Source organism: Hetaerina americana, unplaced genomic scaffold (assembly GCF_022747635.1).
Source record: "Hetaerina americana unplaced genomic scaffold, ioHetAmer1.1.p SCAF_6, whole genome shotgun sequence".
Classification (NCBI taxonomy): Eukaryota; Metazoa; Arthropoda; class Insecta; order Odonata; family Calopterygidae; genus Hetaerina; species Hetaerina americana.
The window spans coordinates 91903679-91927063 of record NW_027287205.1 but is presented as its reverse complement, the minus strand read 5'-3'; the positions used below and the strand labels follow the sequence as shown (position 1 = coordinate 91927063).

The 23385-nt window shown below is 33.3% G+C and overlaps 1 protein-coding gene across 1 annotated transcript in view; it reads left to right on the top strand.

Moving 5' to 3' along the window:
• The window catches only part of para (sodium voltage-gated channel paralytic), a 115003-nt gene that overhangs the window by 82146 nt on the left and 9472 nt on the right, over window positions 1-23385 (top strand). The window contains exons 19-25 of the mRNA XM_071594272.1: window positions 875-1079; window positions 6443-6586; window positions 9578-9716; window positions 11176-11300; window positions 13729-14006; window positions 15410-15583; window positions 23131-23253. Coding sequence (XP_071450373.1) covers window positions 875-1079; window positions 6443-6586; window positions 9578-9716; window positions 11176-11300; window positions 13729-14006; window positions 15410-15583; window positions 23131-23253 — 1188 coding nt within the window. The remainder of the gene's footprint in view (window positions 1-874; window positions 1080-6442; window positions 6587-9577; window positions 9717-11175; window positions 11301-13728; window positions 14007-15409; window positions 15584-23130; window positions 23254-23385) is intronic.

The following is a 23385-nucleotide window of genomic DNA, read 5'->3' as shown; positions in this document are numbered from 1 at the left end:
TGGTTATTTATGATAACTTAAAGTGTATCTATAATAATTGATTAAAATAACTATTGACACATTTTTAAAATGGACTTCTAGTGTTGGCCAAATGGAAAGAAGATTGTGTAAATTGGACTGTCAATGCCCAACAATAGAATTCTTTAGCTATCACTGACCATCAATAACTTGTCTATGTGATCTTATGGCAATGACTGACAAGTCATAAAGATTTGGATCTATAACTACCTCAATTTTTCACTGTATCCCTTAGTGTGGTATCACTTGACTGGTTAAGATTCATGAATGCCGAAAAGGCTGGTAAAGTTTAATTATTTCACTTTTTATTGAGTGAATCTGTAATTTAATAAAATTGAGGGGAATTCTGAATTGATATTTTTAAATTTTCAAATTTAAGAAATATTAATTGTTTAAATATTGGGATGGAAAATGGTGAAAATACATAGTACTCTAAAAAAAAACAGTTTCAGGTTTAACTTAGTGGAATTACTTCATGATGAGGGTAAAATTTACACTTCCGCAATAAAGATTAATATCAGGTAAAAAACATCAACATTTTTTCAACTTATATAGTCCTATATATAGTTTTATTGTATAGTCCTATATATAGACTATATAATTTGAAAAAAATGTTGATGTTTTTTTCCTGATGATGATGCGCAGCATCGAAACTGTGGTTGTGAAATATTAAATCTTTATTGTGGAAGTGTAAAGTTTCATTTTTACCCTCATCCTATTACTCTATATTTACATGATCATTGGTTGTTTGGTCTTGCCTCTGAATGAGTTCAATCACTTTGATTGTAACCCAGGTCTTAATGCAATATGTTTTATATATTTTAGTAGTTTAAACAAATGTCTCGAATACTTTCAGGTGCTGAATCTCTTCTTAGCCTTGCTCTTGAGCAATTTTGGTTCCTCAAATCTGTCAGCACCAGCTGCAGACAATGATACCAACAAGATTGCAGAAGCTTTTGATAGAATTGGCCGCTTCATTAACTGGATAAAGCGCAATTTATTAAATCTGGCCAAGTTGATGCGTGCCAAACTAACCAATCAGATTTCAGATCAGACGCCAGGTGAGGGACCCTCCTCCAGTTGGAAAGAAGGTTTATATCCAATCAGTTTGCTTGTCCTTGTGTGTCATGTTTTTTTGAATGTTGCAATAGTTTAGCTTTTAGTTATGTAGATTTCAGTAGCATCAATTGAAAACTTTTATTTTTAAGTTATACATACCTTATTTTTCAGCACTAAAGAATCATTTCAGCTTATTTATGTTTTGAATCTAATTTTTATTGAGTATTTCACTGTTGGATATACTCTTTTGGACCATGCACTTTTTCATATGAAATTTTTAAGTATACGTACCACTTTACGGAATGGAAATTACTTATGAATATAAATGAAATGAATGGTGGACTGTTCTGTTGATTTCATCAAATAAAATACTTCTTAAAAGTTTTACTATTCTTCACAAGTTAATTTTTGCATTGTTAGGTACCTTTGCATGTAAGTTTTGATTCTTCATCAATGTTAATGGACTCAAGGAATATCATAGTCAAGATGTAAATTTTAATCATAAAAAATTACTTGAAATAACTGATTGTTGCATCATTTTTCAATTTGTGAATATTTGCTTGAAATTTCTTCACAAAAGTATATATGAACTATTGAAAGCTTTGCTTTTGCACAAATACAAAATACTCGATTGTGTTGTTTCATTTAAATGACCTTAAGAATTTTTAAAATCTATATGAAGCCACCATAGGCTTTTATAATCTATTGATTTCAAGGTATATTTTATCTATGTGTACAAAGTTAATCATTCATTCAAGGAGTCATCTTATTTTTCTTCCTTTGCCAAATATATCAGCAGTTTTAAAATTTGGTTATCTAAGAGAGTTAATTGTTATATTTTGGATTCAATGTTTGGCATCCTGGATGATCCTCATAAATGTGGCTAGCTAGTAAAGTTCCATTCCACAAATATTCCTTTGATAGAGCCCTTGAAGTTGGCGCAAAGGTGTGAGATCATTTTATGAAAGCTTGATTATGGTTTGAAAGGGGTTTTAGGGCATTTGCTATTTGTTTTGCAGCTAATGACAGTGGCTGAATACATCCTTATATTGGATGAAATTTCAAGCAGTCACAAGAAGCGCTTCTGTGGCTTTGAAAGTTCAGAAGCGCCTTTCCATTTTTCAGTTGCATATGTGGAGGTCTACCATTTTCTTGGTACAGTTGAGTGCAGGAGATAGCCTGCCTCCTCCGTGATCATTGTAGTCAGTGAAGCCAGGTATTCATCAGCCATATCTCTTGGAAGAAGCAGTAATTGAATACTAGGGCACTAGTAATTTAAATGATATTTTAAAAATTTTTCTTAGAGTTGGTGTTGGTCACAATTCAGGTTGTCACTTTCCTAATGTTCACAAGACTACTGGTGTATCTGTAGCTCCCCGTTTTCATCAAATCACTATCATCATCTTAAATTTTCTAGAAGCGTCAACAATACAATCAGTTCACTGTGTTCTAAAAATTAACTCCCTCATATCATGGCATTGTTTCTAGAAGGTCATACATATGCAAATGATGATGAAAGGCATCTATGACCATGCAAACATTTAAGGTTATCAATCGGCATCATAACTATTTAGTATTCCCTGAGCTCCTCTTAAAATCATATCCTAATGCTAACTGTTATGTGGGTGAGTCTGGGGGTAAGGCTGTAGAATGGAGATTGTTTATTGAGTCATTAGGTAAAAGTGAAGATGAGACCCCCAGAATTTTATCTCACTTTGAGAGTGTGGACATTATTTGATACCATAACTGTGAGAGAAAAATTATTGGTATTACAATCTGTTCCCACCAAATAAATGGCAAGTTAGTCTTCATTATTACAAAAGATTGCAAGCATGTATGATTATTGCAAAAAACATACATAATCAAGAGTTGACTGTCTGAATTAGAGGTGCATAAAATATAATGGGAATGAGTGGTAGAATATAATGCTATATAAGTAACTGGGGCTATCAACGTTAATTTATAATTATGATTTCTACTATTTTTTGCATTTGAACTTTGCATTAATGGCCTGGAGGGATTAACATTGGAAATTAGCTAGGAATACTTAATTGTTTTTGATTAATTTTATTAATTTGTGCAGCTCTTTATTTCTTATTGACCACAAGATAAAATTGATGTAGTTCTTAATTTTTAACAGTTTTTTATGTTCCATTCTAAATCCAGATATTTATATCATTTACATTGTAGCTCTTATATCTTTAGAAATATTCTTTAAGCATTTAACAATACTCTATTTGCTGGCCATGCATTAACATTGATCATTTCTAGTATCATTTAAATGATAAAACATTGATACAGCATAAGGAAGCAAATTGTTCATCTTGGAAAATTCATGGGTTTGTATACAGCAGTGCTTTTTCATGACATTGAATTTCATAACTGCCATATCCCCTTTTGCATTTCTCTCTTCCATCTAATAATTAATAAATGGATCCTACTGCATGCTTCTTCACCACAAAAGTAAATCTATCTTGCTTTTCACTCAATATGACTTCTTCCATGATTTCTCTTTCTCCAAATGCCATTGTTCCATTTCTGATATGAGAGAGAGAGGCTGCACCACTTCAAAAGTAGTTACCCTGACTTTGGTGTGCATGGTATAAAATACAACTCTGTCATCACTCTGTAAAAAAAACTATATGCATTTTAATCTTGAATTAACGAATTGGCAACAGTATGATATTCATAAAGACATAAGAAACCTACTCACAATTATAATGATTTTTCTTCAAACTGTACTTCCTAAACAATACAGCATTAAAATATTCTCGTACTCTGTTATTGTACCCATTTTACATCAAGCAATTCTTTTATCATGTAACATGACTATAGTCTTTTGGCAATTGGTATCTATAAGAAAACCAGGATGAGGTTAAGAGGGTGCATAAAAATTGTATCTACCCATTTCAAACGTTAGCTTGCTTGTCTATTTAATTCCTATTAATGTATCATACATCTTGTGTAATTTGAAAATTTTTAAAGAATTGTTTGAGCTTATAGTTTTAAATGTTTTTTCTCTAAATGCTTCATATTCATTCACTTTTGCATTTGGTTTTTTATTTAAAAATTTTTTATTATTGTACTATTTATTAAAGGAGTAAGAGGAAGACTTGTTTATCAACTTTGAAAACCACATCCTAAATGCATTCCCATATTGGGTGTTGGCTCATTTGACAACTTCAATTGCGGTGCTTTTGTTACTCTCTTTGATTTTTAAATTTTGTTTTATTGTTCTTATTGTTATTCTTAGTATGCTTGTGCTATCATTTTTCACATACTTTTTTTAAAGAAATGTAGCATGTTGGTTAATTAAAAAAGGCTACTTATTACACCTTTCTACTTTCTTCTTGTTCCATACTTTTTCATTATTGTGTCTGTTTTGAAATAACTGCTCGGGGCATATTGGTGTCTTCATATGTTATATGGCCATCTTAATCACATTAAAGGTAGTTTGATAAATATTCAATTGTTTTGTTGAGATGGAGGCCATGTCATAAGTTGTTACTAATAAATTAGCCTTATTTAAAGTTTTGTATCCAATTTACATTGATTTTCATCTGGATAATATTTTTGAAATTTGGCATTTCTTTTGCTTTCAACAAATTGTTTACTTAAATTCATATCCAAATCATACTTTATAGTAAATAAATATTTAAAAAATATTATTTGAGCCACAATATGAATTTACAATATTGTAATTTTGCAGCAATAAGGAACAAATTCAATATTTGTAAGTATCACTGCAACATGCATTTTTCCTAGCCCTCATTTGAGTTAACCTCTTTACTCATTACTCCCAGAGATAATGCCATATAATTGGGATTCAATTTTATGTGTATTCTGCTTGTTAATGGGAGTTTGATAAATATTTTGCTGTTTTTTTTGTTGTTCTTTCATTAAACTTAGCAAGATATTCTTAGTACAAACCATTAATGGAGTTAATTGGAACTAAGTTTCCCCTATGATAAACTGTGTCCCTTTTAATACAAACTTGCTATACCCTTAAGTAATTGATTCTCTATGTTTATAGCCCATTGCATTATCCATACATATTGCTCATTATTAGCATCTGTCTTCAAGTATCGTTATAAGAAATATTCTGGTTTCATGATTGTCACTGTTTAATAGTGATGTGGCTATAATGTCTTCAAGCTAAAGAGATTCATTATCTCATCCTTATCATTAAAAATTTGATTGATTACCAGGAAAGTTTTGTGAATCAATGAGTCTCATGGATTATCCTTTTACTCCTGTGAATTCCTGTCTCAAAAATTATGTAGTCTTAAGGATCTATGTGTTTCTGTTTCATGACAGTCTTACTGTTAATACTGCATAAAAAGTCTTTCTTGAAAGTCACCCATGGTTATAGCGTTTGCACTGTAGAAAAAATGAGGTTATCATATTCTATGGTATCAATTCTTAGAAACCATGATAAGTGTACCCAATTCAGTAAAAACTTACCTCAATATTATCAAATTTTTGAAGCTTCAAATTTGTTTCCAATATGAATCGCCCCTTCAAATTAAATTGCCATTCTCGTCATTTCCTCCACTGGCATGAATTGATGTTGGATTGCTCATGGCATGAATTACCTAAGCAATAAATATGAGTTAACTTGTTTAGTCATGCCATTTGGAAGGTCAGAAACTTCCCATAATTTTTGTTTCTCCATACTTCTTGTATTTCTTGGATTGCTAACGAGTAAAGCGACTAATGTGTGACTCGCTTTGCACCTCCCATTTAATAAAAAATTTTCAAATGAAACAGCATGGATCGTGAATGCTCACAGTTTTAAAATTCTTAACAATCCTCTTGCACTCATGATAAAACACTAAATGCCTAGGCTTAGTAAGATACATTCCTAGCATGTGAACTTTTTTTAACTTTGGAATGAATATACAAAACACTTGACATATAGCCTTGCATGCCCAGAGTGAGAGCACAAGTTTTCATATTTTCTTTTAACTAAATAAGAACCTCATTGTTACTTTTCTTCAAACCACTTCTACATTGTATGAAAATTAACACTCACTAGAAGCTTGATAACTTTTAAAATCAATTGCATTACATGGATTCTATTTTATGAATCCCTAAAATAATATTCTTTAATTATCTAATATTTATCTTAGTTTTCTTCATCGTAATAATTTCATTATTTTCAGTTGCATTAAAATTTGATCCATCTGTTGCATTTATAAACTATTTTATATTGGCTCAGACATAACTGTTCATTTTACAAAAAGTAACTGATTGGATTTAATACATTAGTTAATTTTTAATACATCTAGAGATAATGTTAGAATTGGCCATTTAAAACTGTGTTAATTTGCCCTTAAGTTTGAAATTACTTCTTTGTGACTAGATGCCCATGATCGTGACACCAATCTAGATCTGAACACTGAAGAGATACGAGCTGATGGTCTCATGTATCCAGACAAGAAGAGCCCTAAAGATGTAACTCAACATGAAGTCACAATAGGAGACGGAATGGAGTTCACCATTCATGGTGAGCAATTAGAAAAACTGGCTGCTTCACTTACAGGCAGAGTGGAATGGATCTCACTAACAGCCATTCTGACCCTGAGAATATTGAAAACATTTCATATTATATTAATTCTTGGGTTGTGTGTATATTTCATAAATAGTTGATTATAAGAATATCATTTCATATATACCTTAGCTGAAATCACAAACTATTTTGGACATTTCTGGTAACATCAGTTCTTATATGTATTTCCCCTTTTGTTGTAATGCATTATTTTTTTCGCAGTTCTCATTCACCAGGTGTGTAGCTCCCCATGTTATTATAATCTCTCCCCACCCTCCTATCTCATGCCTTGTCGCAAGTCATCCTTGAACCCCTCAATCCACGTGGATTAGTGTAACATCACAATAGTCATTGTGCACAAATGCAAGAAATGTTGCAGTGCTAAAATCACCTGGATCAGAATTCAAACCTGGATGCTATGGCAGAGTGCTTATGAGCCAGTTAAGCCACCAAGCCATCCCAAGTATTCTCCTAGACTGATTCAAAGCCAGTCCCTTTGATTTTAAGGCAAGGCAGTCAAGCTACTGAGTTGCCCTCTTACACTGTGCATTTCCAAGCAAAGAAAGCAGGATGCCTTAGAAGCTTAATTGACCAAGAGCACTTGTCTGGAAATCGGGGGATATCTGGGTTCCAATCTGGTAAAAAATTTTTAGATTTTCAAAATATTTAAATAAGGACTTTCATTTCTTGATAATCTACACTCCCAGAACATGACTCAGTTTGAGGCTAAAATATACTATTCTAAAATTTCTGTAAATTAGTTGTTTTAGATGGAGAAAGTAGGAAGTTTAAAGAATAGTATTCATAAATACAATTTTTTAAGTCATCATTTTAAGAAGTTATGCATTTTTTTATCTTGGAAATTGGTAGCAATATGAAATGACTGCTCAAAGTGTATAATTTATTCTTCGTAGATTTTGATCAAGATATAATCATTTATTCTGATGTCAATAAAAATTAAAATAATTTTATTTTGACCTGATGAATATTTTTTTTAGAAATTGTTGCTTATAAATTACAATCAAATACACATACGTGGATACTTAAACTTACCTAAAACTCTCAGGTCTGAAATGGTCCACTTTGGACCTCTAACTTATATTTCTATGCAATTGTTGATGTTTATTCCTTTTCTGTAGTAAAGCTACCTACATTATTCATGATAAATGTAATGTTAGATTTTCATAATAAATAAATCTAAGATGAGAAAATATAGGTCATATTATATATTCATATTATATTTGTAGTTAATTAATCATATTAATTCCACAATTCCAATGCCATTACCGCATGTAGCCATATTTGATATTTACAAGAATAAGTCAATATAAAGTCGCACCCAGTCACAAGAAAAGCACTGAATCTGTTACAAACATTTCATTGGCTACGCTTAGAACATCCACCATACAGGTCCTATTTAGTCCACAGTGATTTTCATTTGTTCGGGTCCCTAATAATCATTCGGGGGGCTGATGTTTTGAAAATGATGATGCCACAGACCTTAGGGGTTACTTGATGACTGCGACAGCAAACAAAATACTTCTTTGCTGCCGGCTATCAATAATGAAATACAGATTAGATGAGTGTTTAAATGTACAGGGTGAATGTGTAGAAAAGTGAAATTAAATTTAGGAAGTTACTTTGATTATGTTTGCCTCTATCCAAGTTTGCGAGTAATTAGTTGACTTACCCTCGTAATTCAATATAAATAAGTCATCAGCTATCCCCTATATTCCCCCTACATATAAAGCCTTACCTTGGCCTTATCATCAACTATATATAAAAATAATTTGTTGTTTAAGTAGATACTTTCTGAATTAGGTTTCCTATTATTTAGTATAAAATATAGTGAACTATATGCTCCACCTTCAAGTTAGTCATTTTTTTCTTCTAAATAAAATCCTACAGCACCACTGGTACTAATGTTCAAATACTACAAAATATTCTTTTGAAAATTAATATGCCACCTTGGTATGAAGCTACTTAGAGTTGACTCAGTGCCCAAAACCATGCCACTGGCCCTCCTTTGGGTATGTTGGTATGGAGAGAGCACCCTTCTGAGAATGCATGGTCTCTCTATGCATTCCCAAGAGGTCGGGAGGGGAGAAAAAGGGACTTGGATGGTTGGTGGATTGTTTGGTGACCTGCAGATCTTTCAACTTTCTTGTGGAGAAGTTGATACTAGTTGCCTTGGTCATTTATCTTATTTGTGAATAATAAGAAATTGATAAATAAAGCCCAATGAGCATGGAAATTTGTGAGCCCATAGGAATTTTATTCACTCAGCTTGAGACTTATGAAGAAAAAGCCAACACCCGTTTGACTTTTTTTTCTCTCCTTCATGGAAAATCATGATGCCAGTTGCATGTTTGAGATGGAATTGATGTAGATATTTATTGCTGCAACATTTTTTTGTTCATTACTGTATTATCAGCACATTCATACACACCTTGCAGAAACTCATTAGTAATATAGCAATCATGCTAAAATGCCAAAATCTTCTATCCTCTATTCCTCTGTTGAAGGTTCAGGAGATGTATTCATTCCATTTTTATTCAGTCTGTTTGTTTTACATCAGGTTGAAATATGTGCATAAAGACTTTAGAGTTTACAATCCTAGGTCTCATATGCATTTGTTAGGAAGATGAAAATATGACTCTGTCCTAGGCACAAATCATCTTCCGGGGGTCAAAAATTAAATTTGATCAAGCATGATGGCTACCTTTGGATCAAATGGTTTATTTATTTGCCAACTTAGTTGGTCAGTCTTCTTCAATGAGTGAGCAATGCAACTATAGTTGAATAGAGGAATGTCTTACATTTTCTCAATAGAGATTGATGAATACAGAAATAAATCTGGGTTAGCATATTATGAGTTATTTTTTAGAATATCTTGTGATTGTTTTTCAAAATAATTGAAGTAACTCCAAGTAATCTTTCTTTCTGAAGGAGATTTGAAAAATAAGCTCAAAAAAGGAAAGATGGCCATGAATAACACCAAGTTTATTGGAAATTCGATAACCAGCCATCAGGATAACAGAATAGAAAATGATCTTCTGAAGAGGATACCAGACGATGATGCCACCAGGTAACTTTGTTGAGCATTTTACCCTTCCATTTCCAGCATTATGTTTTTTTTTCATTTAAAATCTGGTGAAACTCATTAATAGGATTTGAGAAAACTTATTTGCTTTTGGTAAAATGTTTCTTAAATGATTCGCGTCATATTTTTAGTCAAAAATAATATGTTAGGTGATGTCAGTTGATTTTCCTCCATGTTAATCCCTATGATATTCCAGAAATAAAATTAAACAACTAATTGCTGCAATCAAATCATCATAGCTACAAAAGTAAATAATCATATTTTGCATTATACTACAATTATTGAATTTGAAGCTATGGAGTCATCATGCCCCAATTTTACCATTCATAATATTGAATTATATATATATATATATATATATATATATCATTCATTAAAACTATTAATAAGAAAGGCTCAGAAATATGACCAGCACCCTCCATATGCCTATTCACACCCCTTTTAGGCTTTTAATGGAGAAATTAAGCATATTAGGATTACATTGTTTGTGTTTATATTTTGTACTGTTGTTTCATAAAAAATGATCCCCTATATTTCATGATAATAGTAATATTACCCATATGGTACAAGGAGTAGTCACAATTTTCATGTTGCTCGCCAGAGGACAAAGATCTTATGCAACATCACTTGAGCAGAGAGAATACTAATGTATTATTCCCTCTCAAAATTAATTTCATGTAAGAATCTAAAGAATACATATATTTCAGAGCACAGCAATGAAATTCTTGCTGATTAGTTATATCATAATAACTGAATAATTAAATTTGAGTTTTTTTCTTACAAAAAGCTTTAGGATAATATTTCTGGTTTTCGTCACATAGGCAGCATCATTAGGATACCTGATGATGCTACCAATGTACCATACCAGTATTATTGGCATAGTAAAGTATTTTTTGGGAAAAAAATACTGAGTCTATTTATTTGGTGATCATGAATTTTCATAAAGTAGAACCTTTAACCATAAAATTCGATATCTTACTGTTGACGAATTTTTGATGGATTACCAGAGTGTATCTGTCTCCATAGTCTTATTATAATGTTTTGTACAATTAGATTTCTTTCCTGTACATTTCTTTTTCTGAAGAATTATATACCTGCATGGAATCCAAGTATGGTATCTGAAGAGTGAATAAATGAAATATGTCATCTTCAGGTTCATGCATTATGTTAATTGTAATACTAATGAAAATATCTCATGATTTTTAAATTGTGCCATCACTGGCATCCAGAGAATATTAAGAACCTTTACTTACAGTATGATTTTGCATCTTAGGCTGAAAATGATGCCACTCATTTCACCTTAATCGCATTAAAGAGCAGTGATGGAGGCATGAGTGCTGTGTTAGGAACAACAATGTCACTGATATTCAGTGAATCCTTCGCTACATGTTAGTTTTCTCGGGTAACACATGATTTTAAATTATTTTCTCATCATTTGTTTTAGCAACAAATCCTATGGGAGTCATAACAACAGGCCCTTCAAGGACGACAGTCATAAAGGAAGTGCTGAAACAGTGGATGGTGAAGAAAAAAGGGATGCTAGTAAAGAAGATCTGGAGCAAGATGAAGGTAGAAGTATATTCTAATTATAATTCTACCCCCATTATCTCTTAATGGGTCTAATTTCAATATTGAGGACTCTTGTTAGCACACTTCTAAAGGGATACAGAATTATGAATGAACCAACCAGTGAATTGTCAAACCAGTGTCGACCTTCTATGGCAGGTTGTGATTGAAGTGTGGTTGGTATAACATACGGACACATAATTCCTGGCATTCATCTTACCACTCTTCATTTCATAGTTCATTGGTGATGTTATATGGTAAAACTTTAAATTTACACCCATACTGACTTTTAATTACTAATTTGAAACTAGTTTGCATATGTATCCTCAAATCATTTCTTTGAAATCCTACAAACATTCTTATTATACTAATTAAATTTGCTTGATAAAATACAATTATCATTATATAGAAATATTTTTCTAATATACTGTTCAAAATAATAAAGAAACTATCAGCATTGGCAGATGTCTTGAAAACATTACCAAATACCATTCTCTGTGCAGCACATATTTGGCATTGACAAGAAATCACCACTAGCCTTTTATTTGTGTTTTGGGTAAATAATACCAGAAAGAAACGTATAAAATGTCATTGCATTAGGTGGCAGATCTACTGTTGCCATCTGTGCATTTCATGTGAGTTCATTTCAATTTTTTCTTGCAGAACTTCACTCTTTCTGTCAGTTGAAATTTGCCTTTTAACGGAATATTTCTCCCGGGTTGATGTTTCAGCCCTTATCTTGCTTCTGATTATACAAAATACTTATGCATATGCTATTTTGATAATACAGCCAATAAAATTTTGTTAAAAAACTACTATATATGTATGCAGAGGTGATTCGAAAAAAAATAAAATTGGACATTTGTATGTTCATTGGTATTTCTTTTTAATTGCCCAGTACAACAGTTTTTTAGCATCTCGACTTCAAATAATCAGAATTTTTTTACTGTTAGCCATTTTTTATAAGAAAGTATCTTTCCACATATTTTTCATTGCTTTTAATAGTGCATTGTCTGCTTATGCTTGAGAAAATTTTTACTTGGTCCTTCATTGTATGAGCCACAAAAGAGAAGATAATAATCATAATAATTAGCTTGGCACTGTGATCGGAAGTGCCAAAACCTGTGCCAACAAGGTGTGTCCATTAAGGGCTAAGAGAGGGTATCAGGCCAACACCTAATGGATCACATTTTGGACTACCATAGTATGGTCAACCTGGTATGTCCCAGGCAGACATGGATTACCATTCATGAGATCATCAATGTCAGTGGTTGAAAGTTAATGAGGGCAAAAATCTATCAATTTTTTTGTTTACCAACATCTTAATCAAGTAAACTGCCCACCCATGTAAAAAAAGCAGTGCTCTTTTAAAGTAAAGTCAGCGTGTAACTGGCGCTGTACTTTATCAATAGAGGTGATATAAATCAGGAATTGCAATCACTTAAAGTCAAATAACAAATCGGTTGGGAATTAGTAGATTCCTCAGAATAAAGAGGCCCTTGCCCGTTAGCACCACCCAATCGGACTGCATGAGTGTTTTGATGATGAACATGAATAAGCTATAGATGCTAAACCCAGTTGCAATGTCTTGATGGGTAACGCAACTGACACCTAATTTTTTATGAGCAGTTTGCATGGAGGTATGTGAAATCCCTTTGACCCTTTGGCTCCAAACCAAGCCAAAACAGCCTGTGGTCTTAGTTAGACTAAATTGAAATAGTATCCCAGGTATATTGGTTCTAAATTGAAAACTGTAGATTTATGTAGTGGAAAGAACATACAATTTCACATTATAGAGACTAGAGGTGATCTGTAAAGTCGAAAGTGAATGATATGCAACACTCAATTACGATTTGGGTTTTTTTTAGTGGCTGGGATTTGTTGTAATTTCAACATTTTCATATTAGGAATCACATTGGATAAAAGTTTATTCATGAGTGAAAGGAGGCAAGCAATTACCCTAAAACTGCAAATATCTTTTCTGGCTGACTTCTAAATGCCACAGTGAAAGTGATAAAAATATATGAGAGAAGGTTAGCAGAATGGGCCCACATTCTGTGAGCTGTTTAAATCTCTACTCATATAATGCATTAATATCATGGATTTTAAATGGATAAAACATAATTGTATGTATTTAATGGTAGAAGCTATCACATTTTCTTATCTAGGGATTTTGTTTAGACATGCTAGATCTTATTAATATTTGAGTTACATTTCCATCTAAATTTTCAGGATGAATCTTAAATAATTTACTTTCAAATGCACAGAAATAACCATTTTACTAATCAAATCTTTTGGTTTGATCTTTTGGCTACTGGGAAGATTATGACTTCTGTTCAATATTTCACTCTGACTATATTCATCAGGCACATTAATTCTTCTGTGCTGGTGTTATAAATGAATTACTAGTGGGATGTTATAATGCTTGCAGAACTTGAAGATGGTGAGGAAGAAGATGAAGGAGAAGAAGGGGTTGATGGCCTTCCAGTGGAGGAAGGAGAACCTCCTCCGGATGGAGCTGGGGAAGATTCCCCTGCTGAGTGTTGTCCAGACCATTGTTACAAGCGCTTTCCATTCTTAGCTGGTGATGACAATGCCCCCTTCTGGCAAGGGTGGGCCAACCTTCGACTGAAAACCTTCCAGCTCATTGAGAATAAATATTTTGAAACAGCTGTCATCACAATGATTCTTCTTAGTAGTATGGCTTTGGTGAGTCTTGAAAGTGTAATAAGTCTCCAGAGTCTTTGCTTTTATTGAATAATAAGGTATCACAACGACCTCCTTCCCGTACCTAGCACAAGCCCCACTGGAATGACTCCGACCCCCTTCCTCCTGCTCCTCCTTGCCAATGGGAAAATTTTAAATTGATGATCATGTCAATTCTCCACTAAGCCTTACAAATGCACCCTCACTCAGTCCATTATCATATTCCTCACCAAATTCTTCCCAGCAGCACCATTACCAACCAGCCACCTTCCCCCCCTCACACATCCTACTACACATCATCACCCCCAACCAACTCCCATAAATGCTAGCGGGTGATTTTATGTAACTCACCTAAAGATAGTGCAGAGCAACAATACCTGTGTTATGTAATCAAGACTTTTATATGGAATTAGCAAAGCTTTTGAGCTTTTTAAATCATGAAGCAGTTCCATGAAGTCAAGCTTGGAGTAATTTTTGCATATATAGTGAAAGCTTGATTTAAAAAATGCTCATGGACCCCACAAAATCACTCCCTATTCTTTAATTCTCATCATTACTGATGGAAATTTAATAATCACTTAGTAAATTATTCCTATGACTTTTCAGGATATCATAACTATCAGTGTATTTTTCAACATGGATGTATGGATATCAACTGAGAAACTATTAATAATTATTTATTGCACATTTTTATGACTTTGGAGGATAGTCATGACATGGATTGCCATGTTTTAATATGTAAATACACGTTTAGTGGTTGATTTTGGTGACTACACAAGGGGTTAGTGTAATAATTAAAATAAGGGTTGAAAATATTAAGACTCTGAAAATTTAAATATCATCTTTTTTAACATTCATTTTTAGCTTTAAAATCCTCATTTAAAGGTTTCTCCCAGGACGACACACGTTTTTATATCAAAATAATGATCTTTATTTATCAATGGATGGTTATGCACCACTTTGATGCTGGTACTCAGCATATTTGCCAAAAGAGTTTTCTGGTTTATCCTTAATGCATACTTTATACCATTTCAATGGCCATTGCACGGATGGTGATCCCACTCTTCTGGAATTGGTGCATCAAAAATGACTGCTAAATAGAGCCTTTAAAGGCCATAGTGTTTGTTAAATATGTACTCCTCAAACTAAATGAAACACAAAGTAAATCACTGTCGGAATTATATTTTCATAAAGAAAAAGAAATTTCTATCAATGGAAAGTTTTGTTTGTTAGTAAGAATATTCATTATATGTTCAACAAGAGCAATTCAAACTAATATAATGAAATTACTTCCAAACTTTGTATTGTAAACTTCTATTATTAAATGCCCTAGTTGTAATGAGCTTAGGTGAGTTGCTAATTATATTTACTTAAAACTTATATTATCCATTTAATCTTTTCCTTAGGCCCTAGAAGATGTCCACCTTCAGCAGCGTCCAATTTTACAAGATATTCTGTATTATATGGACAGAATATTTACTGTTATTTTCTTCTTAGAAATGTTGATCAAATGGCTGGCGCTAGGGTTCAAGAAATATTTCACAAATGCATGGTGCTGGCTGGATTTCATCATTGTCATGGTGAGTTCATTTCAAATATTATATAATCCAAATCTAATTTTTATGGAAATATTATCTCAAGAATGATCAATTTAGATTTTTTCCTGGAAATATTAAGGATTCTCTGTTGGTTTAACTTTTTCTTCTGATGTATGCTTTGTAAGTATTCTTCCTTCTCCATTGACCTTCTCTTGAAAATAATTTGAAGTAATTCATCTCTATACTCAATATGTTCATTCCACATCTCAGTTCATCTTAATATTTCTACAAAAGATTCCAAGATCAAGTATTGGATGTCAGGTTACCCTTAGATATACATAGTTGAGTCTTTGCATTATCATTTATCATTTTTTAAATTAGCCCAGGTATAAAGGGTGCTATTTTAAGTAAACTCAAGTTGATAAACAACTAGTATTTATATGGGGTACATTTCAAGTTTGACATAAAAGTAACTGGCAGGGTGCATTTTAATATACATAAGACTGCTGCAGACCGAAATTCATGTCCAAAAAGAAGGAATCAGTGCCTAGTGTGTCACTTCTCTGTCTTTCAAAGAGACTTTCCCAGGGCCATAATATATACACCAGAGCCATCCATGGCACAACTTTTGCTTGGTCATTCTGTACCAAGAATAAAAGTGTGGAAATTTGTAATGAAAGAGAATAAGGTAGACAATGTTTGCAGCAGCATGTTGCTTGTGTTGTAGACATTTTTTCCTACTGATTTTCGGAGATAGTTCAAATTAATCATTTTGGAGTATCTTAAATTCACATTTTAATTGCGCATTTATTTGTTTTGTTCTTACTTACTATCCCTATGTGATCCTTAGCTTAAAGATCCTACTTTGAAGAAATTGTAAATGAAAATTATTCCAGCTATAGTTACACTAAGATTTCCAAACAAAATTTGGTGTTTGTATATGGCAACCTTGAAAATGATCTTGGTTATTGCCATCAGCTAGCAGGGTTCTTTAAATATCCAGCTAATTCTTTTGTCATTTTCATGGACATTGTATCCAGTACCAAATAAAATGATTTCAATTAGTAACATTTTATATATCAATTTAATTGTACAGCTTTTTTTACTTGAAAATCATTTCTCTGGTCAGGCAAACAGCAAAATTTAATGTTTTCTGGATAGAACACATGCTCTGACATTGCAAATTCCCTAAATGTCATGCACAACCAATGCACTCCCATGACTCTCCACTCCAAGATGCCTCCAATCCCTCTGAGAATTGTATGTGAACGTATGCTCCAGCTTCCAGTCTGAGGACCCTAATATTTTGGACTCCCTTCGTAAGATGGCTGACTCCTCTGAAGAATCCTTCGGGGGCACATAGGTGTTGTTTGGAACATGGCTGAAATCATATTTGCCTAATATTTTTCTTAATATTTTATTACACAGTTTACCTTGTACTTATATAAATTTTTTTGGAAACAATTTCATCGATGTTTCTTGTTTCCTAATTTTGATTAAAATTTAGTGATTGTCCTAAAATTCCATTTCCAAAGCCATCAAATTAAATTATAATTTCACTATTGTATTACAGGAAACTTATGCAAGCCACAGCTTTTAAAAAAATCACCCAGGGTATCTGCATTTTATCTTAATCGTCAAAGCTCTTCAAATTTGTGAAGGTTTAAGTATTTTGAGTAATTTTTAATTAACTAAAATCTAATTCATATCATAAATTCCTGTTATCAGTGTATTTTGGAGATATCAGTGGATTTGGGCATTAGTTGGAAAAGCATTATTTAAAGGAGAGGATGTCTCTCTTTTCCCCCTTATCCATTCCTCTACCAAAGAGCTGTCACCTCTCTCACTGACTGCTGTGTCAACTAATATTCCAGCACATGCCATTTAAAAAATTAAGGAAAACTCTATGATACTCTGTGAAGAAAAAATGATTCTAATAATGGCCAACAAATAGTAAAATGACTGTCACTCCCTCCCTCAGTCTCTAAAGGTATCAGAATAATCTAACCTTAAAATTACAATTTCAGAGTGTAAAAATCATTAACCTTGACCTGGATCGAATCCGGATACCTTGAATACTGGCCAAGCATTGTAATGTACATTTAGTAGATGACTCCGTTAAAAGTTAATGTTGCAGCATCTCCTGCAGCTTCTTTCAATTTGTCAATGGTAAAACACCCCAGTGTTTAAATTTGGCTTTAGCCTCATGCTCTGTGGCGGTAACTGCAAGACTACAAATACTTGTGGCATTGCATGTATGGTATCCCACCTCAACATCTTGTTCCTTTGAAGCCCTCAAAATTTCTGAGTGTAAGAGGATGCCTTGATAGCTTAACTGGCTAAAGCACTCGGCTGGACATTGAGGGATCTGGGTTCGAATCCTGGTCAAAGCGAATGATTTTTACACCCAGAAATTATTGCACTACAATGCACATTTAGCGGATTACCCCATTAAAAATTATTGTCACTGCATCTCCGGCAGTTTCTTGAAATTTTTAAACTTAAAATATTCTAAAATAATGAAAACCCCTAAAATAATGATATCGAATATGAAAAGCAAATAGCAAAATCACTTTCAAAGTCACTTCCTTCTCAAAATTACCTTATGATAGGAGAAATCATGGTAATTTAGAAATCAAATGTTCAGAATTCAATTGAGAGGACCATATACAGTGGTACATGGGGGAGCCTTATTACTGATATTTGCAAATCATTTCTCAAGCGATTGTTCCCTCAGGTGGACCGAGCATTTATTATAAGAGGCCATAGTGGTTATTCTTTATTCTGGTCAATTTAACTTTTCATTTTTATGAGAATTGTTTTGGGATTCCTTCTGAAAGGTAGACTGAAGTAAAACTTGGTGAACACTACTAGGTTAGATAAATTGGTTGATTAAATTTATTTCTCTGTAAATATCTTCTATTGCCACCTTATTTAACCTTTACATGACAATTTAATAGGTTACATTACTATCATAACTCCATAGATAACATGGCATTGGGTAGGATGTTGAATTTAGTACTGAAGTTAGCGATATGTATTTCATGAGGTTTTTATGTATTGTGGTGAGTATACATGTTTACATCATAGAATTCATTTGATAATTTATTATTTTCATTGGTATATATAAATAAGCATTTTGAAGCCCTTATATGTAAGCATTTTTTGTTAACCATCTTGATATTGGTTTGGTAATTAATCATGAAGCTTCAATAAATAATTTAAAACTGTTTCTGAAGAAAATCAATCTTTTCGTCAGTATGCAACATTTATCAAGGTGATATATTTCTAAACTATTATAATTTTTTCATCTAACAATGTCAGTAGTTGTATTAACTTATGGTGATCTTTGCCTGCATCAGGATACCTTTCTCTTTTAATTTTTATCGAAGCAGATTCCAGAAGTGAAGGCGGTTCCTGATATTAGTCTTTTTGTACTCTCGGCTAATGATTTTCTTTTACTTTTTATCCATCACCTGATGAGGTTCCTGTATCATAACTCTTCCTCTGCCTGTGACTTATATTCATCATTATTCTAAATTGTAGGTTTTTCGGCTTTGATCAAAATTAATTGCTATGATTTTCCTCGTTGTGTTATTAATAGTAATTTGGAAACAAGGAGCACTCGTAGCTCATAATTCAAAATATTTGTTGCAGGCAGTAGTAAAGAGTTAGCATTTGCACCTGTGGTGGTGTGCATCATTGAGATAGTGATACATTGCACTCCTAAATTTCCTTTACTTCAATAAATGTCATTTGAGTAACTCTTTGAACAAATTCTTTTCATACCACAGCTGTTCCATATTTCAGAACTCATATTTTTATTTGTTGTCTCAGGCGTAACTTTGTGGAATTTGCATAACATATTGAAATGTAATGAAATAATTGACTTTGTAATTCCACACACTTTATTTAAAAACACGACCCAGGTTTCGACGTTGAACGTCATCATCAGGCGTATGACGTTGATGATGATGACGTTCAACGTCGAAACCTGGGTCGTGTTTTTAAATAAAGTGTGTGGAATTACAAAGTCAATTATTTCATTACATTTCAATATCATATTTTTATGGCTAAATGCAATTTTCCTTTACAATTTATTTTTAATTTTTTATTGCAATAAATAATATTTCCTCAGTTTCCTAAAAACTTTCAATTTTCCTGAAAAGCTTCATATTATTGAATTCACCCTCGCTCAAGTAAATTATTTCCACCCATAAAAAAGTTCTAAGTTGTATTTTACACTGATACATTCTGTGGAGTTGACTGACTAGTAATGTTCATGAGGATTTGAAAACTTACACAAATCTTATTAATATATAAAGAATGATGTTGACTGAACCACTTCTGGAGGATAAAGTGAGTAATGTATTTCTCCAAACTGGTTATGGTTATTGTTACTAACAGAAAGCATTGAAAGTAAGCAGTTACTCTTGGTCAGGAGTTATGTTGAAACAAAGTAACATCATTGTGCCATGCTCACAGTGCAAGTAATACCTGGTGGTGTTCTTCACATATAATAATAATGCCTTTTGATTGCCCATGCTAAATCTGTTTTAAAACTCCCTTCCATTACTCGCTTGAATGTGTCAAGTTTATTGAAGTAGATACTATTTGAAATGAAAAAAACTGATAGAAAGGAATTTCAATTTCAGCTCCATGATATGGTGGTTGAGAGAATGGATGTGGCTTGGAGAGTTTCCACCATCTCAGTCACTCCAGCATGCCATGTCTTGCCCAATGGCAGCAATTACTAGGCAGGAACTAGGGTTTAATTTTTAGGATTAAAAGAATCATCTTGGTAGCCCCATTAGTTTATTTTTTATGCTTTTAACTAATTTTCATTATGCTCTTATTTCCTCTTCCATTTCCTGCTGTTTCTTAATTATTTCATTTGTATTCTTCATTTATGAAAGAAATCTTTGGCATTCTCAGTTATCCACCTCTGATTAGTGTACTATGAAATATGTCAATACACGAACCTTAATTAGATGACAAAATACAGAAATGGAATGTGTAGAGGAATATAAGCTTTTTCATAAAGATAGTTTCAAATAAAAATTTTTGAATTTTGCTTCAAAAATATGAATTACATTGGTTAAAGAAATTCATCGCACATTATGCTTTGGCATGAAATTTATCAAGGAAGAAACATGGAGAGAAATGATTATTTTAAAAACGTTTTTGGGGACTCTTTTAGTAGAAGAAAAGATATGCAGTCCATATTTAAAATCTTTCAGAAAGAAAATATTAAAATAATGACATAATGGATAATAGTGATGATCAAACAAAAAAACAATTGAAAATAATGCTGTTGAACTATGATTTCAATATCCTTATTTTCTATTGTTTTTTTGTCATTTGCCTTTATGACATAGTAATTGACTCTTTTTTGCTATATTTTATAGGGAACCGACTGTTGATGGTAGGTTTTGGATGGACCAAACTGCCAAATAAATATTTTGTCTTTCTGAACAAAACCCAAATGTAACATCCTACTCTGCAACAAGCCCCTCTTAATCTTAGAGTACTTCCTTCCTTCCTTCATTCTTTTGCTATATATAAATGTATTTTTCACATTTTAACTTTATTGGTTGATATGTAGTAAAGGTAATTCCTACAAACTTGAAATTAATGGATGCAAGAGTGCATGCAAAATTTTGGCCAAATTGAATATATTGGCCCTCCCTCACTGAGAAAATGAGAATGAATGCTAGGGTGATCCATGGGGCTTTCTTAAACCCAGCGATAACTTGATTTCAGCCTTCATAAACAAATATGGGAGGCATGCCTAGAGTTTAAGTCATAGTATTGACATGTAACTTGAGCAGTTGCTGATAATTTGTGACTGTGACACCATAGGAAATTAAGGAAAATGCAGATGCATTGATGCATGCATGTGTGTGAATTAAGACTAAGGTATTTATTTATATTTCCTACACCAAGCACTTAGATTACTGCAAACATTTAATTGGTCAGCTTATGCTGGTAATCATTTTCCTCCTGCTTTCTTTTCAGGGTGAAACCACCAAGAATTTGACATATTATTTTGTCCATATTCATTATCGATGTTTGCCAATCAGGAATGAATGGAAAGAGAAGAATTTGTGCTTTCATTAATTAAGATTTGGTCCTTGGAAGAGTATAGTTTGCCTGAACTTTTTAGTATTGCTAGATGTATGATAACATTCACTTGCCTCATCAGCTTTGAGATAAATTTTCAAGCAACATTTCCCCAAACTGATATTGTTAGAATGTTTTTTCATCAACTTACTCATATAATTCCTTGTAGTTCTCTAAAATGAAAGCTATTTCCAACCCTAACCAGGATTTTTCACATGACCTCCTTTCCTGTTTTGCCCTGACAGTAGCCATTACTAATGAATTTCCCTCCTGCTACCACTTAGCTGTCTCTGATAAACCTTGCGGCCATATGGGCCGGAGCTGCCGATATCCCTGCATTCCGTTCCATGCGAACGCTGCGAGCACTAAGACCTCTAAGGGCTGTCTCGCGCTGGGAAGGCATGAGAGTAAGTACAGCTGACGGTGGGCGGGCAGAAGGAAGGTGGAAAAGAGACATGGGCTGCAACAACACGTGCTCCGTGTCCACCCTCGATCCTTGGGTTCCCCTCTCTCTAACCCCTCCCCCTTTTTCTTTCTGTGTGTGTGTTTTATATATATATATATATATATATATATATATATATATATATATATATATATATATATATATATATATATATATGTATTTATGTGTGTGTGTGTGTGCGAGCGTGATAATCCTGCCCCCAAACACACCATGGTACCCCAAAAACATAATACTGTTACTACTACTCCCCCCTTGTCTCTCTCTCTTTCTCTCTCTCTTTCTCTCTCAAATCTGTCTTTTGTACTGTCCTTTACTGCCGCTTGGTCTACCTTAGCCATGTTCATCATGGTTTGTTTGTTGTTGTGCTCACTGTCACCTCCCCCACCTACCCAAAAGCTTTGTGTGTTTATTTCAGGAGAGCCTAGGGAGGAATTTTCCTCGAATGCTGTTGATTGTTTGGTGTGTCTCCAGTTACATCTTCGTAGGGTGGGACTGGGAAGGGCAGGGGAGGGAACTCCTCTGTGGACCCTCGAAGGATCCTCCTCTTTGTATTACCAAGGAGGACCTATAGGGGGCCAGTTCATCACCAATTGTCTAATGCAGAATGGAGAATGTTTTCATGTTGGTATTGTAGCTGGAGATATATACATATATATATATATATATATATATATATATATATATATATATATATATATATATATATATATATATATATATATATATATATATATATATATATATATATATATATATATAGAGAAAAAATTGTTTTTATTGTAATGTGCCTTTTTTTTAATATGTTCATTTATCTGATGTGGTGCTGCTTTGTGTGGTAAATCTCTTCTGACCCCAAAGAGATAGGTTTTGAAATTGATGCTCACCCATCCATTTCTGCAAAGATTGGTGATGATGCCTTTCATACTTTCCTGCCATTATGTAGTGTTGTGGCCCACTGACGTGCTTCCTTCATTCTGTCTTAACTTCATCTCTACTCCAGGTGTCCCTCATAAACTTCGTAGCATCCTTGGTCGGGGCAGGAGGCATTCAAGCCTTCAAAACAATGAGGACTCTCAGAGCCCTTAGGCCTCTTAGGGCTATGTCTAGAATGCAGGGGATGAGGGTATGTACCCAGTCTCAATGGGGTGCCTGGGAGGAGCCGATGAATTGGCTTCTGTCCACTAAGGGCGTGCTTTAGTTATCATTCCATTTGGGAGAGATTATTCTGACCACTTGCCCGATTCTTAGTACACAG